Source organism: Acyrthosiphon pisum, chromosome A2 (assembly GCF_005508785.2).
Source record: "Acyrthosiphon pisum isolate AL4f chromosome A2, pea_aphid_22Mar2018_4r6ur, whole genome shotgun sequence".
NCBI classification, from domain to species: Eukaryota; Metazoa; Arthropoda; class Insecta; order Hemiptera; family Aphididae; genus Acyrthosiphon; species Acyrthosiphon pisum.
In genome coordinates, this window is record NC_042495.1 from 14090237 (window position 1) to 14105492 (window position 15256).

General features: G+C 30.0%; 1 protein-coding gene across 1 annotated transcript; it reads right to left on the reverse strand.

The window, feature by feature from the left end:
• Positions 1-6820: 6820 nt before the first annotated feature.
• On the reverse strand, positions 6821-15256 carry LOC100575974 (pre-mRNA-splicing factor ATP-dependent RNA helicase PRP16). Its single transcript, XM_003244780.4, has 18 exons — positions 15004-15256; positions 14784-14919; positions 14558-14721; positions 14338-14494; positions 13048-13229; positions 12639-12853; positions 11807-12556; positions 11589-11735; positions 11293-11503; positions 10983-11201; positions 10324-10483; positions 10099-10249; positions 9860-10031; positions 9645-9786; positions 9414-9574; positions 9180-9334; positions 7090-7304; positions 6821-7013 (listed from the first exon to the last, which is right to left on the reverse strand). Exons 1-18 carry the CDS (start codon positions 15158-15160, stop codon positions 6935-6937), a joined length of 3573 nt encoding a protein of 1190 aa, XP_003244828.1. The 5' UTR covers positions 15161-15256; the 3' UTR covers positions 6821-6934.

Consider the following 15256-nt stretch of genomic DNA (forward strand, 5'->3'; position numbering starts at 1 on the left):
AAGGTATTTAGGAAATTGTCTTAATTTTTTATTTAGGTGTAATATTATCAAATATTAATTATTAACCATGCTATTATTAATTGTAAACAATACCTATATTAATATTATTTACTTTTTTTTGAAAGTATAAAAGATGTATAAAAAATTATACAACAGACGGTCACTCTTTGGGGGGGTGACAATTTTTATACGGCACAATGGCGGGGGTATAACAGGAGTTCCAATAATATTGTTCTAACTATTAGTCCTTAATTCTGGATTTTCACATTGAACACATTTCAATAGTCCGGATCTTAAATCAAGGTAAACTATATATTGTATGTAATTGTGCAACTTATTTTAGAATGATGTAAATATTATGCTAAGCAATATATATATATTTTTAAAGTATATAATATATTATACTTTTTATGTAAATTAAATAATAATTAACAGCTGTTAAAGCTGTTTACAACTACAGACATAATATATGTGGGCATGTATTTTAGTTTTGACCGTAATATATAAGCATATTATATTTTTAGCATTTTAATTTTTCTTTGATTTGCCAAAATTATTTTAAAGTTAAAAAAGGTGGGCAAGTGGGTGTTGCTCTGATGTACTGTAGGTTACAAGTACAATTTTAATTCAATGATATATCATCATAAGAAAAAACAATTCTGAGCGAAGACTGTTTGTCAGCTCATGATATTAAAGTGAATAAATAATTTATATATTATAACCAAAGCTGGGCAAGTTAACCAATTTTTTTAACTAGTTAAAGTTAAGTTATCCTTAGATTAAAAATAACTAAGCTAAGTTAAAGTTAGTTTTATAAAGTTACTGAATTTGAGTAACTAAGTTAAGTTACAAATTTGCATGAAAATAATAACTAAGTTAAATTAAAAGTTAAGTTACTTTTATTTTTTTAAATACCTTTAACTTCCTCATAAACGTTTTTTTATCTCGGAGGAAAATAACTAGTTTTGGTATAAAGTAAAACAAATTAATAACAATACTATATGACCATATTATTTTATAAATACTTGTTATAACTGTACCTTACATTTAAAATATAAATTATACATAATATATATAATGTATAATATATATATATAAATGATTAAAAGAAATACTTATTGAATTTTAATAACAATGTTTTTCAAAATTATGATCTGCTATAGACCCTCTTCTTACGACTTACACTGTTGGAATTTGGAATCCTCATAGTCACACACTGACACCAGTTGACACACTACTACATAGACTGATATTAATATGATATTAATGTAGAGATTTATAAAATTATAAAGTTGACAACAATTAATTCTTATATATTATTTTCTTTATATCCCAATATAATATTAAAAGAATGTAGAATTTAGCTTTTAGAAAACACGGTATAAGTTTCACCGTATCAGAAATTAGTAATTAGGTCCGTTCTGGAAATTGTATTATTAGTTATTACCTACTTATCAATGTACACAGTACACTAGTAACAATGTGACATACACCATAAGTCATAACCGTTGTCATTTCATCGAAAATATAAACTTCCTAGTTATATTCCAAATAAGTTATAAATAAATAATAATAATCACTATTCACTATAATAGACAATAGTATAATATAATACTACTAATTAGTAATTACGATATGTCTCTATAGGTAATAAATACAATAATAAACATACCTACAATCGTCGGTAGATATACCTCCGTCGCGGTTTTCAGATATATCAATGCAAATAATATACAGTTCATTAATCACATAAATCATAATAGGAAAATTCGTAAATAACTTTTTACAAATAACTTTCATTTTAACAAAATAACTAAGTTAAGTTATAATTATATTTTATAACAAGAAAAAAACTTAGTTACTAACTAAGTTATTTTCTACATTCTATTTTTTTTTTAACTAGTTAATGGTTAAAAGTTATCAAAAAAAGTAACTTTTAACTTTTTAACTAGTTACTGCCCAGCTTTGATTATAATCTATTTACGTGGAACCTTGTTTTAAATTTTCAATCCTTAGCTATAAAAGTTGAACATTTTATAAATGTGTCACTACAAAATAATTATTACATTTTAATTATGTCAAAATTCGAACTTTAATGCTTATAAAAAAATGTTTGTTTATGTATTTTTAATGTTTTTAAACCGGTATTGTAACATTATATCAGGAGCCTTGTATTAAATGTCCAAGCTTCTTTAGTCTTTACCCAACAAATAAAATTTTATTGAGATTCTTAGAAAAAATTTAAAACTGAAAATGACAGTAAACATTATTCAAAACAAATCAAAATTTTTTGAAAATGTTATCGTGTATTTAAAATGCTCTTATATAAACAACCAGTGATAATTTCATGTAACGGTCATTTGTTTTAGAGATAGGCCACGAACCGTCGAAAACCGACTGCGTAAAAATTTAATTTAGTATAATAAGCATTTCGGGGGCGAACACCCAGTTGGCTCGCGGGCCGCCTGGACAACCCCCGGCCCGTGCTAGGTACTATTATCGTAAATAGCGTCATAAGTGGGACATGCTGTGCCACCGTCCCGTGGCTACCGACTTAAATGCGCTTTCAAATTGACTCTGAACCCTGCACGTGTGATGCCAACCGGATAGCGTATGGCGGTTCCCATAGACGTGGAAAACTGGCGGCTTTACCCGGACGCGTCTCACGCAGTAACCCGTAAACTTACGCGATATATGACATAAGCGTCATCAAAGGTACCAAAATTACATATCATTTGCGTCAAAATTTATATATATATAAATAATATATATTATATATATATAAAATTAATATTTTATATAAATAGTTATTTAAAAATGTTGATCATATAAAAAATTGTTAAAATATAATCTATAGTTTTAAGTTTAATATATTTTGTTAATTAATATCCATTAACCGTGGCACACAGGTCACAGGTACCTATCTTGGATTTTGGCGCTTTCTTAACTTTTTTTTTTTTCATCTCATTTTGGCGCCTAAAAGGTTTTCCACCGCGCGATTGCACGGCGAAGGTTGGGCAAGTTACTGCGCCCACTACGCTCGAATCCGGGAGCCTATTCTTGAAATCATACGGATTGGATCCGTATACGAAAATCGTGGTTTTCACACGACTTTCCCCACATGATCCGAAAAATAGGTATTCTCGAAATGTTTACGTATACGAATGTGTTCGGTCGTGTGAAAAAGATCCGTACGATTCATTCGAGTGGGGGTGTGGCATTCGGAAACGTTTTTCCGTACACCATATTAGGCGCAAATTGATTAAATTTTTTTTGGGGGGACTTAAGCCTTCCCCATATGTCATAACTCATATTGCTTAGTACCACAGAATATAAAAATTAGTACTAATTACTAGACTAAGTCCCATCAAGTCCCCCCTATTTGCGCCAATGAGTATACCTATAGGTACTTAATTATAAAATTATTATATGTTATTGAGTTACCTACTGTAACATAAGTAATTAGCTTACTAACACCCTTTAGTAATAATACATTATGAATGCCGAATGGGAATGTTATTTCCTTAAAATACTCAAAAATTCAAATCAATGCGCTTAAAAAATGCACATAATTTTTTTGACAAACTTTAAAAAAAAATAATAATTTGAAATCTTAAAAACTGAATTTTAGTGTTGAATGACATAAAAATGTTTAAGCGCTCCAAATTTAAAAAAAAAATTACCTTACATTGAAAATATTGTCAAAAAATGCAAAATAAACACTTCTTATGATTATTCAAAAGAACACGAAACGTAGGTATATTTCATAAAACGAGCATCGCGCGTACCTAACCTTTTTTAACAATCTTTATGTATAAAATGTACACTTTTGTTTAAACATTAACTTTGATGATCAATAATGTTTTATTTAGAGTATCATGATCATCAATATTAATTATAAACTTATTGTATAATTTTAATTAGCCTTCGATTATTCGATTTATATTTATTTAAATCACATATTTTATTATAATTTTATCATTATTATTTAAAACTTAATATGTGGATACCTTATAATTATTTATAATTTATAATTTATTTATGTACCTATACTGTTATTGTTGAGACTTTAGGTTTTGAATTGGGTAAATAAAATAAAAATAAATTAAATATTATATATTATTATAATTAATGATTTTATAGTGTTTTTTTACGTGATATCAGTTACTTATTAGGTATATTGTTCTATGTTATTATTTATATTCGATAATTGTTACTTGTGCCTAATCGTTTTTCCCTTTTTCGCTCGACATTTTGTGAGAGAAAATGAGATAATGGGCAAAGCATAGAACAATATATGTGCCTATATTATAAAAACGAATAGAAAATATCAACATCTCATAGTAAAATGAGTAAGCGTTCACGATATTTCAATAGAATTTATTCTTATTTTCCATGATGAACGACATATTTTGCGACGTTCCCGCTGTATACCATTAGGATAGTATTTACCATACGCGAATGAAAAAGATGAAAGAATACGATTTTTTTGTTTGCATAAAGAAATATATCATGTGGATTGTTCATACACACGAATCCAATCCGCATGATTTCAAGAATCAAAAGAATAAGCTGCTTACACGCGCCTGGCTCGGTTGACCGCCAAATCCACTGTGGGCCCTCACAGATCATATTTTGATCGACGGGTCATTTGCTCATAGCTGTTCGCTGCACGTTATTAGGTTATTCACGCGCCACCCGACCGGCACCAACCGGACGTCGTCCTATCCACTACCCGGAGACGCGTTCTACTGCACCGTATGGCTACGGGTCAGGGGCGGTTCCAGAGACATGGTTAGGGGGGGGGGAGGCAACAGCCGGCAAGCCTTTATTTTCAGACGATTTCGATGATTACTTTTGTAATTTTGTTTTTAACAGTATAAAATTGTTTAGAGATACAGCTTGGGGGGGGCGTGGCCCCCCTTGAGCCGCCCCTGCTACGGATGTTCCACGACAGTTAGGACGGCTGTGCAGGTTTCGTTAGATTGTACAGTGTACAATTGGATTATTGTAAAATAATAATATTTTATTTTTTATTTTCGAGCTGCGCTGTTGCTGCTTGACATCTCTTATTTTATACCAGACTGTCTATATATATAATAAATAAATATATATTTGCACAAAAATGTCTGGATGTCAAATGTAGAACAGGTTGCAATCTTACATAATATTATCATTAACGAATAGTCAACGCACACGTACTACACTCACGAGTCACGTACTGTGTACAACAGGCATCCGTAGTTATAATAATATTGATTTTTATAGATTATCTATTTTTATCGCATCGTGATAACCATGATTTAATTAAATTCTTATGGAAAATTCCTATTGGGAATGTGAATGTCAAATATAAAATATTTTATAAAACAAAAACAAAATCAAAATGTTTGTTGAAATAAATATTTATAATGGTGTGCTTGTTTGATACCACTGAGTCTTAGTAGGTAGTACACTTACAGACATATAAACATGCATGCACTTATATTATAATAAATAATAATAGAAAATATTAAAAATTACGTAAGAAACTCGTAAAATGTATTTACGAAAAATACAAATAAACATTTAAAATATAAGTACATAATATATAGGTATATATATTTATATTGTTTTAATTTTTTTTATATATAACAATTATTCCAGAACAGCCCAGTGACCTGCAGTCGGGTTTCTGAAGCTGGTGGTTTCTATTTGTGAAGACCCGGAATTATTTTTGCCGTTGTTGTATCCAGCCCCAGTCCAACGGATAATGTATTTTTCCCAGCCAAGTCCAACTCTTGTAATACGTACATAAGCCCCACGCACTGCGCGAACTATAGTTGTCACTTTGTCAGGGTTGGGCTGGGAAGCGACCATCATCCCAGATATAACAGTGGGCACCATGTACCAGTGTACCATTCGCCATTGGCCAGTGGCCACCATGGTGGTACGGCATCACCTACCTAAATTAGGTATTGCATCTGCAATACCTGCACATAGGGATCGGCGCCCCAATACATTAGATAGATATATTTGGCGGCTTAACAAAATATAAATAATTATTGAAGCTTTTATTATTTTGTGACTCTTTACTTGCTATCCCAGAATAATCAGTGGTACGCTACTAGTTACTATGCAGGCTATCTATACTGTTTAGTGTCTATGTACAATATACCAAAATGGTCAGCCAACTTTTTGCACTTGCTGCCCACATTTGCTAATTTAAGACTGACAACCGGACAATAATAAATAGATTTATAAAATATATGCTTTTCTGAAATAAAAAATAATAAGTTAACTTTAGTCTAACTCTCGCCATAAGACCCGGGTCTCATAGAATCATTGTCACGCCGCCACTATGAACAGCTGTATCCCTGTATAAATAATATTATAATCCTATTATATGTGTATGTCGCATTACTATGTTTACGTACCGATATTCTATAAGATATAATCGTACCACTTGCAAGGCACTGGGCCAAAACCCAGCTAAGGACAGCGGCCCACTGCAGTCCTCTAGGACAGTAGTACAGTACCTAGACCTGCATTGACAGTCCCCCTGCTGGTTGCCCACCACAACGGGCTCGGGTACCGACGACTAAACTGCGAACTGCTAATCCACCGGATGGCGTCTACGGTCTATACCCAGTCACGACACCCACAATTCAAAATTACGTATAACGGGGCCCAAACACCAGACTCAGTGTCTTTTCGAGCAACTTGATGCTACACTAGTAATAACACTTTATAAACCATTTTAGGGATTTGGTTTGGATCACTTTTAGAGTTATGAGGTAAATTACAAAGAGTCTCAAACATTTAAGTTATAGTAAGCAATATATAAATTTATAAATGTATATTTTATAATACATGGGCATGTATTATAGTTTTTGTCCATAGTATACAAACATATATTTTTTGTATCGATAAATTTAATTTCTATAAAAGACTGCTATAACCCCAGGTTTCCTTGTTTGCGACGAAGTGTTGGGGTACCAGGTTCCCATTTACCTGGAGTAATGATTTCCACTCTATAAATCAGAAAAAAAATCATAAGTTTTTCAAATTTTATAACATATTAATGATAGATATTAATGTGATGTTTACTTTCTGATACTGGCCAATTGTTTACGCTCTTCTTCGAGCTTTCTCGCTTTCATTTCCTCTTGTGCTATTCTCATAGATCCTTCCATTTCTTGTAATGTTTCCATGGTTTGTCGTTTTGCTGAACCGGATTTGCCAGTTTCTTTAACGGTAAAGAACATAGGACCCAACTCAGCCAACCAGTGGCCATCCACAGCAGTTACAGTTTGCATGTATTCCTATAGTATAATAATTGAAAGTATGTTGATATATTAGAAAATAAGATCCAACTGACACATATTATTTAAACAAAAATATTTTATTATTTAATGTAAAAACTAACTAGGTAAATACAAAAAAATCAAGTGACATAGTGAAGTTTTAAAAGACGTGATGTAACTATATAAGACTCAAGTAGAGTAGAATTACTAGGAGAGGTGTTTATCGTAGCTGGCCATAACAATTTTGTTTAATCGACCTAAATTTGTAAAATATTATCTTTATTTCCCATCAACTAATAAATACAATTAATTTTTTTTCTGTTTTCTTTAGAAACAAAAGTATAAGTAATTAGAAAAAATAAATGCATTAAACATTTAAGCCAAGTTAATTTTGAATACAGAATATACATTTATTTTATAATTATGTACTTAAGATACAATATTAATAGTGTTAGTAAATGGTAGCTAGCATTTAAAGCAGCAGCAACTATCGATTTTATAATATTATAAAAGAAATTCAGCTACTATAACAATCTATCATATACTTCTACTTAGATAACAAAGTTTTTATCATACCTTATAAATCTACACACTTAAAGCATTTTGTAATTATGTTATAAGACTTAAGACAAGCACATATTATATAATATATTATTACAACAAAACACTTTCTCGAACTCCGTGTAAAAAACAGCTAAATAATTAAAAAAAAAAAAACAAATCTCTAAGTACTATAAATATGTGATATCATAAATAAATGCCAAGTTAATTGATTAAAGTACACTTATTTTTTTTTCGGTAATAAATTATTATGAATTTCTAATGCCTTTTGTAATTTTGTTCACATTATTTTATGTGCCGTATCATATAAAGTATATAATTTATCGTCAATTAAATGAATTATCGAAAAAAAATAAGTGTACTTTAATTTAATTTACTTAGCATTTATCTATGATATCAAATCTTTACAGTACTTATAGATGTTTTTTTTTTTTTTTTTTTTTTACTTAGCCATATTTTCCACAGTTTGATGAAGTGTTTTTGTTGTGATATCACCAATTTTTTAGAAAATTGTCAAGACAACAGTTTTTTTGGAGAATTTATTTTATCAGTTTATCACTAACTTTCTTTTTTTTATTCAAGTACTTTTCTTTATTTTGTATTCTTCGTTTGTACACTTTAGTTGGCATATTTATAATTAAATACCTAATACCAGTATATTATGGTATGCGAGGTGGGAACACAGTAATAAGTTACTACTAATAACACACTAACACTAGTAATAATAACAATTTAACAAATTACATTGAATAAAATACTATAACAAATTTAAGTTCGATTTAATGAAGCGATAACTAAATGAAACAAATAATAAATACCATTATTAAATAAATGTAAATACAGTGTATTTATCATGACTAAATATTATGTTATACGTTATATTATTTTTTATGATCAGTTATCACGGAAAGTATCAGCATAGAACAATTATTATAGAGTATTTGAGAGGTTCTCGGGTTGATTTAGACTCACAGTTTGACCCGGTAGGTCAAACCAGGGGAGGTGCTCAAACAGGGATTATTATATTTACTATGGAATGTTTGTTCATAAATGGTTGCTATTGGTTAATCGGGCAGAAACGGCAAAGTGGCCGAGTTGTACTTACTGTAGCGAGTTACAACCAAAAGGAGTTGAAAAATCATAATTTTTTTAAGAGTTATCATTTTTTACAAGCAATAAAGTGTGCAGGATCGGCTAGTTTAAACATTAAAATCGACGAGCACACTTTAAAAAAGTCACCTTATACATATAGTGTATCCATACTAATAAGTTGATGTTGAACTCAATCACAAGGTTTTATAATATTTATGTGCAAAGAAAGCGTATATTTACCTTTGAAGTCATTATGAGTTCATGATAGACAACATAGTCAGGAGTAAAGCCCATGCCAAAAAGAGCTGATGTGGGATGTAAATGACAAGGCATACCTGTACGGCAATTTACATATTCACCAATACCTTTTAATCTTGCGGCTTGGTGGAAATAAGCTATAGAAAATTAACGAATTGTACGAAATAAATACAATGTACAATTTTTAAAATAAATAACACTATTTTGATCACTTGCCTGAACATATACATTTGCGAATAATGTCCCAATCTGTACCACAGGATATAATTTCTATTTTCTGTTGAACCATTATGTCTTTCAGTTGTTGTCTCACTTCACGAACTTTACGCATGGCTTTTATGTGAATAAAATGTTCGTTACACCATGATGCTGAATAACTGTATAAACATATTTAAATATAAATTCTGTAGTCTGTAGTATACTAAATTAATACTTCTGATAAAATACCTATTTTGCTTCCATTGGTTATAAACATTCAACATTGTTAAATGATCAGATTCGGGAACTTGGAATTTTTCTCTGACATTGTCAGAATCTTCTTCTCGACCTTTTGGTCGGTAGAAAATTGAAGGCACAGATAACATGGAAACTATAAAACAATAATTATTTGTTTATATTAACTTTATTATAATTATGTTAACTTTATTATAATTATTTGTTACCAATTATCAGCACATCAGCTGTGCAGTTCATTGCCGATGACACTATTAACATCTTACACTGAGGAGGATCTAATGGAAATTCAGCCATTTGACGTCCAAGCGACGTCAATTCTCCTGTATTGTCTAGGGCTCCTAGTACCCACAATTGGTATAAAGAATTTAAAATGTTGTCCTAAAACATATAATGCTGTATTAGTAAAAATCATAATAATTTATTTATTATTATAAAACTAAATTACTTGTGGAGGAGGGTCCATAAAATGAAACTGGAGTAAGTCTTGAACTCCTAATGATTTCAGTAATAACACAGTGTTGGCTAGATTGGTTCTTTGGATTTCAGGAACTGTACCCATAAGTAAATCATCTTTATATTGTCTTTCGGTGTATAATCTTAAAAGTCAAATAAAAATATTTATGCACAACTAAACAACTTAAAATCAATTATTTCAAAAAAGTTTACATACCGGAAACATTGTCCGGGACCTGTACGACCAGCTCTACCACTTCTTTGATTAGCATTTGCTTGACTGATAGGATAAATTTGCAATGCATCCATACCGATTCGAGGATTATAAACTTTCATTTTACAGTAACCAGTATCAACAACAAATTTAATTCCATCAACTGTTATGAAACAAAAAAAAGGTATGTAAAGAATTATGATGATGAATATTAAATACTAGATGATTTATAAGAAATATAAAATATACTACATTATTATTAATTAAATTAATAATAAAGGTAGTATTATAAATTATAATAATAATACTATATAATATATTGAAATAACAATAAAAAGAAATTGGGTGTATTTACAGTAGATTTAAACACTAATTAATAGTAAATACTATTTTATTGTCTAATACCACAAGATTGGGTTTTTAAGTACATTTACAAAAAGTGTAACCTAAAGAAATATATATGTGTGATGTTGTTATTCCTCATTAGTATAAAGTATACACCATAAAGATCTATGTACCGTAAACATTGCTTTTAAAGACATTAACTTTAGAAAATTTTTAAATATATAGTATTGTTAATTTTATTTATATATTTATGTAATAAAAATAAGTTTCATCATACCTAAAATGTTAGTTACATGTTAATAAAAATATAATTTTACCTGTCAACGATGTTTCTGCAATATTAGTAGCAACAACACATTTTCGTAATCCATCACTAGACTTTTGAAATATTTTTGCTTGTAAATCTGAAGGTAATTGTGAGTAAATTGGGAGCACTAATAATTGAGGGGCATCGGCTATTTCGTTTAATCTTTCAGCTAGAGTTTCACACGTTACTTCAATATCCTCTTGACCGGGCATGAATATTAATATATCGCCTAATTAACAATCACAATAATTAGGTATTAATTATGATATAACTCAAAACCATTGTAAGAATTCTAACAAAAATCATCAATTCTAACTGACCATCATGAGGTTGTAAATGTATTTGTAACGCTTGTTTTACGGCAGCTTCAACATAGTCTTCACATGGATTTTTGCTGAACATAACTTCGACAGGGAAAGTTCGACCAGCAATGTTAAATGTAGGCACATTACCAAAAAACAAAGAAAATTTAGAAGCATCCATTGTAGCTGATGTGACAATTAATTTGAGATCTGTACGTCTAGTGACTACCTAGAAAATTTTACATGTGTTTAAACTTATAAAAGACTACACAGCAAATTTTAACATTTAAATGTATAATATTTATGATTATTACTTCTCTTAGGAGACCAAAAAGAACATCAGTATTTAATGATCGCTCGTGAGCTTCGTCCATGATAACACAACTGTAATTATCTAAGTCTGGGTCTCTTAGTGACTCCCGGAGTAAAATACCATCAGTCATATATTTTATTACAGTTTTCTGAAAAAATATTTATTTAACTGATACGTTAAAATGTGTTGCAATATCAATTTTAAATATTTTAATATTACCTCTGAAGTACAATCTTCAAAACGAATGGCGTATCCTACTTCATCTCCAAGTTTGGTGTTCATTTCATCTGAAACTCGTTTGGCCACTGACATGGCAGCAACTCTTCTCGGTTGTGTACAGCCAATCATACCAAACTTGCTGTATCCTTCTTCATGGAGATATTGCGTAAGTTGAGTGGTTTTACCACTACCAGTTTCACCAATAACAATGACAATGTTATTCTCTCTGATGATATTTAACAGCTCTTGTCTGGCTGCAAACACTGGCAAGTACTGTCTCTGCTGTGCATATGTTTTTTTTCTAGCAAAATCACTACTGGCTTCTGGTGTGTTTTTAATATGTTCAGCAAATTGTTGGTCTGTTTTGTAATCAGTTTCTCCTTCTTCATCGATTCGTTCATCTTTATCGTCTTCTTTTTTTTTTACTCCCATTATGTTTCCTATAGCAGTGCCAGCTACTTCCCAATGTTTCTTTTGGGCACGTTTCCTTTCTTTTTGTTCCCTGAATGTCCTTACCAACATTGAACCTTTTCTGGCAACTATTGCTATATCAGAAGTTGGATCTTTAACTGGTATAACAGGCTCAGGTTGTTTAGTGAATACAATACGGCCATCCAAAAATGGAGGTACAATATTATGTACCAATAGATGAACTCTGGCTTCATTGTCTTCATCAAAGTCCTCGTCTATATCAACAGATACTACTACACCACTGGTCAACATACGATTGCGTTCCCACAGTTCATTGTCCTAAAATGTATAATATACAAAAAGTATTAATAAATTAATGACATTGACAATTTAAAATGTTTATTGATAGCATTTCACATACTTTATTAATTTGTCTTTGTTGTGCAGACATTCGTTTCTTTTTACTTTGAGCTAACTGTTGTTCTTTTTTTTTGGCATATGATTCACTAACATCACTAAATGGATTATTAGTTTCATCAACACCTTCATCTAAATTATACCACTGCCTATCTAATCTGTTTTGGGCTTCTTCCCATTCATCACGATCTGTTTCACTAGCCCACAATAGATCATTTTCTGAAATGAAATACAATTTACTGACCTTAATATAATATAATGGCATACTTTTTCACAATAATCACCAAAAAATATTACAACAAATAACTAATTATAATAACAGTATCAAATTAAAATATTATATAGATAATTTTATAATAATTTTAATAGACAATTTATTGTTAATTTTAATAAGAACATCATTTGAATTATACCTTTTCCAGGTTTAGGTGTAGCTCCTGAAGCACGATTACTATCCCACTTGTTATACTTATATGCAGGTGTAAATCTAGGTGTTCTAGTAGGATCATCATCAATACTTGATTTCGGAGTTGGCATGTCCCAAGTTGATGATTTATATGAAGACATATTATGATCATCTTCGTCCCAAGTAGTTCTGAAAAATAAGAGATTGTTATCATTTTATACAAAATAACAAATCACTTGACTTTATTTTAAAAACGTATACAAATAATATTTATAAATTAAAACTGTTTGTTGGTAGTTATATTAATATTGAAAAAAAAAATGCATTTTAAAATTAAATTAATTACTAGGGTTGCAACATTTAATTTTACTTTAACCATGACAAACATTTTTGTATTATTTGTATGAAAAATTAATTTTGTCACTTCTTCACAGTCAATCACCTGTTCTAACATCCTATTTTTCCATGGGTAACTGAAATACCACACGCAATGAACAGCACTTTACGACACATGTTTATAAAGCAAAAGTACTTGAATAATTTATTTTTTCATATAACTTAATTTAAGTAAGCTAAGTACAGCTCTAATAAGAATCCAGTATTTAGATTTGCTAATGCACATGTTAGACAGAAAAAATACATGCGGATGAAGTGTCCTTTTAAAATTTTTTTATCTGAAAGCCCTCCAAAGGCTTTAAATTATTTGAGTATTAGCACCCGGTTCTAGATTCACAAAATTCTCCAATTGATAAAATTGATACTAAACCAACTAAACTGTTACCTATAATAGATTTAATGACATTAATACTGATAGATAAATAAAGATAAAATGTAGGTATAAGAAGTTCAAAATAATAAGCATTATAATCATCCTAATAATACATATATTGCAGCTACAGTAGAACACAAAACATTGGTAAGTTGTGTACGTTACCCTCATATAGGCTTTTTTTGGTACTTAAATTTTAAAACAAGTTATGAGTATTTTAAAATTAACAAAAAGTTTATAACTTTAAAATGCTTATAACTTATTGAAAAAAACCAATGTACTACATAGACAATTAGACTACATAGATAATTTTAAGTTTATAAAAATGTAACCATTTCACTTATTATTAGTAATTACTAATTAGTATTCATAGGTATTCATTAATAATTTTGTAACAATAATAAAATATTGTAATATATTAATGTTATCAATTTAGTTACAGAAAACTGACTATAAATACTAAGAACATTTTTTAAATCTAAAAGGGCCTCCCTCACCCCTAATTGAAGATTGTAATATAACACTCACCTAGATGGTGTATCTCGAAGTCTGACATTAGGAGTTAAAGGTTCATCTTTACTTCTAAAAGATGGTGTTCTACTGGATCTATGATCACGGTTACCACTTCTTTCTTGTTTTTTATAATATGGTTCATTTCGCCGATTCCATTTGTCATTTTTATCACCTACAAAAGAAGTGCAATATGATAATTTAACTTTAAAATGTTTACGAAACAATCATTACTAACTACTTCTCCTCTCACGATGACGATTTCGCTTATCTTTAGAATCTGAAGTTGAATAATGTACACCACGGTTATAGGATTTTTTCAATTTTTCTTGTTTTTCTATTGCTTGTTTTGATAACCCTCCAGTATATGTTGGAGTTTCTTCATGGGCAGATCGATAATGTCTATACATTATAAAATTAATATTTACCGCATAACCAATTAATGTTAAGTCATAAATTCTTACCGGCTTTTGTTTTTATGTTTCAGATTGTTTTTTGAATTTGTCTCTTCAACATCTTGTCCTTCATCGTCGTTATCTGTATAGGAATGTAAAGTTGATTTCTTCGATTTCTCCAATTCTCTTTCTAATCGTTTTTGAGCTAAAAATTGTTACATATTTGTAATAGAATTTGTCAGCCAAATAATTTCTAAAGTTATACTCTAATAGTCAATAGACCACTTACCAGCCAATTTGTCCAACCCAAGCAATGAACCTTTCGGTACGTCAGGTATTTTAAACTCAAACTGTTCAGCAGGTTTTGGTTTTTTTTTAATGATCAGACCGCCTTCAGTTTGATTATACCCGGACAACTTATGTACACCGTCTTCGTCATCAGACATTTTTATATTATACTAAAAAAATGTACTATTACATATAATATGAAATTCAAATTTAAAAACGTAAAGCGTAAAGAACACGGACGTAGATAAACGTAA

What these genes read in the sequence shown, in the direction of transcription:
- LOC100575974 (XM_003244780.4), bottom strand. Translation starts at nt 15,160, where the DNA reads ATGTCTGATGACGAAGACGGTGTACATAAGTTGTCCGGGTATAATCAA. An exon ending in TTATGGACCCTCCTCCACAA is followed by an intron (nt 10,032 to 10,098) that starts GTAATTTAGTTT and finishes TATATGTTTTAG; the next exon opens with GACAACATTTTAAATTCTTT. An exon ending in AACCAATGGAAGCAAAATAG is followed by an intron (nt 9,575 to 9,644) that starts GTATTTTATCAG and finishes ATGTTTATACAG; the next exon opens with TTATTCAGCATCATGGTGTA.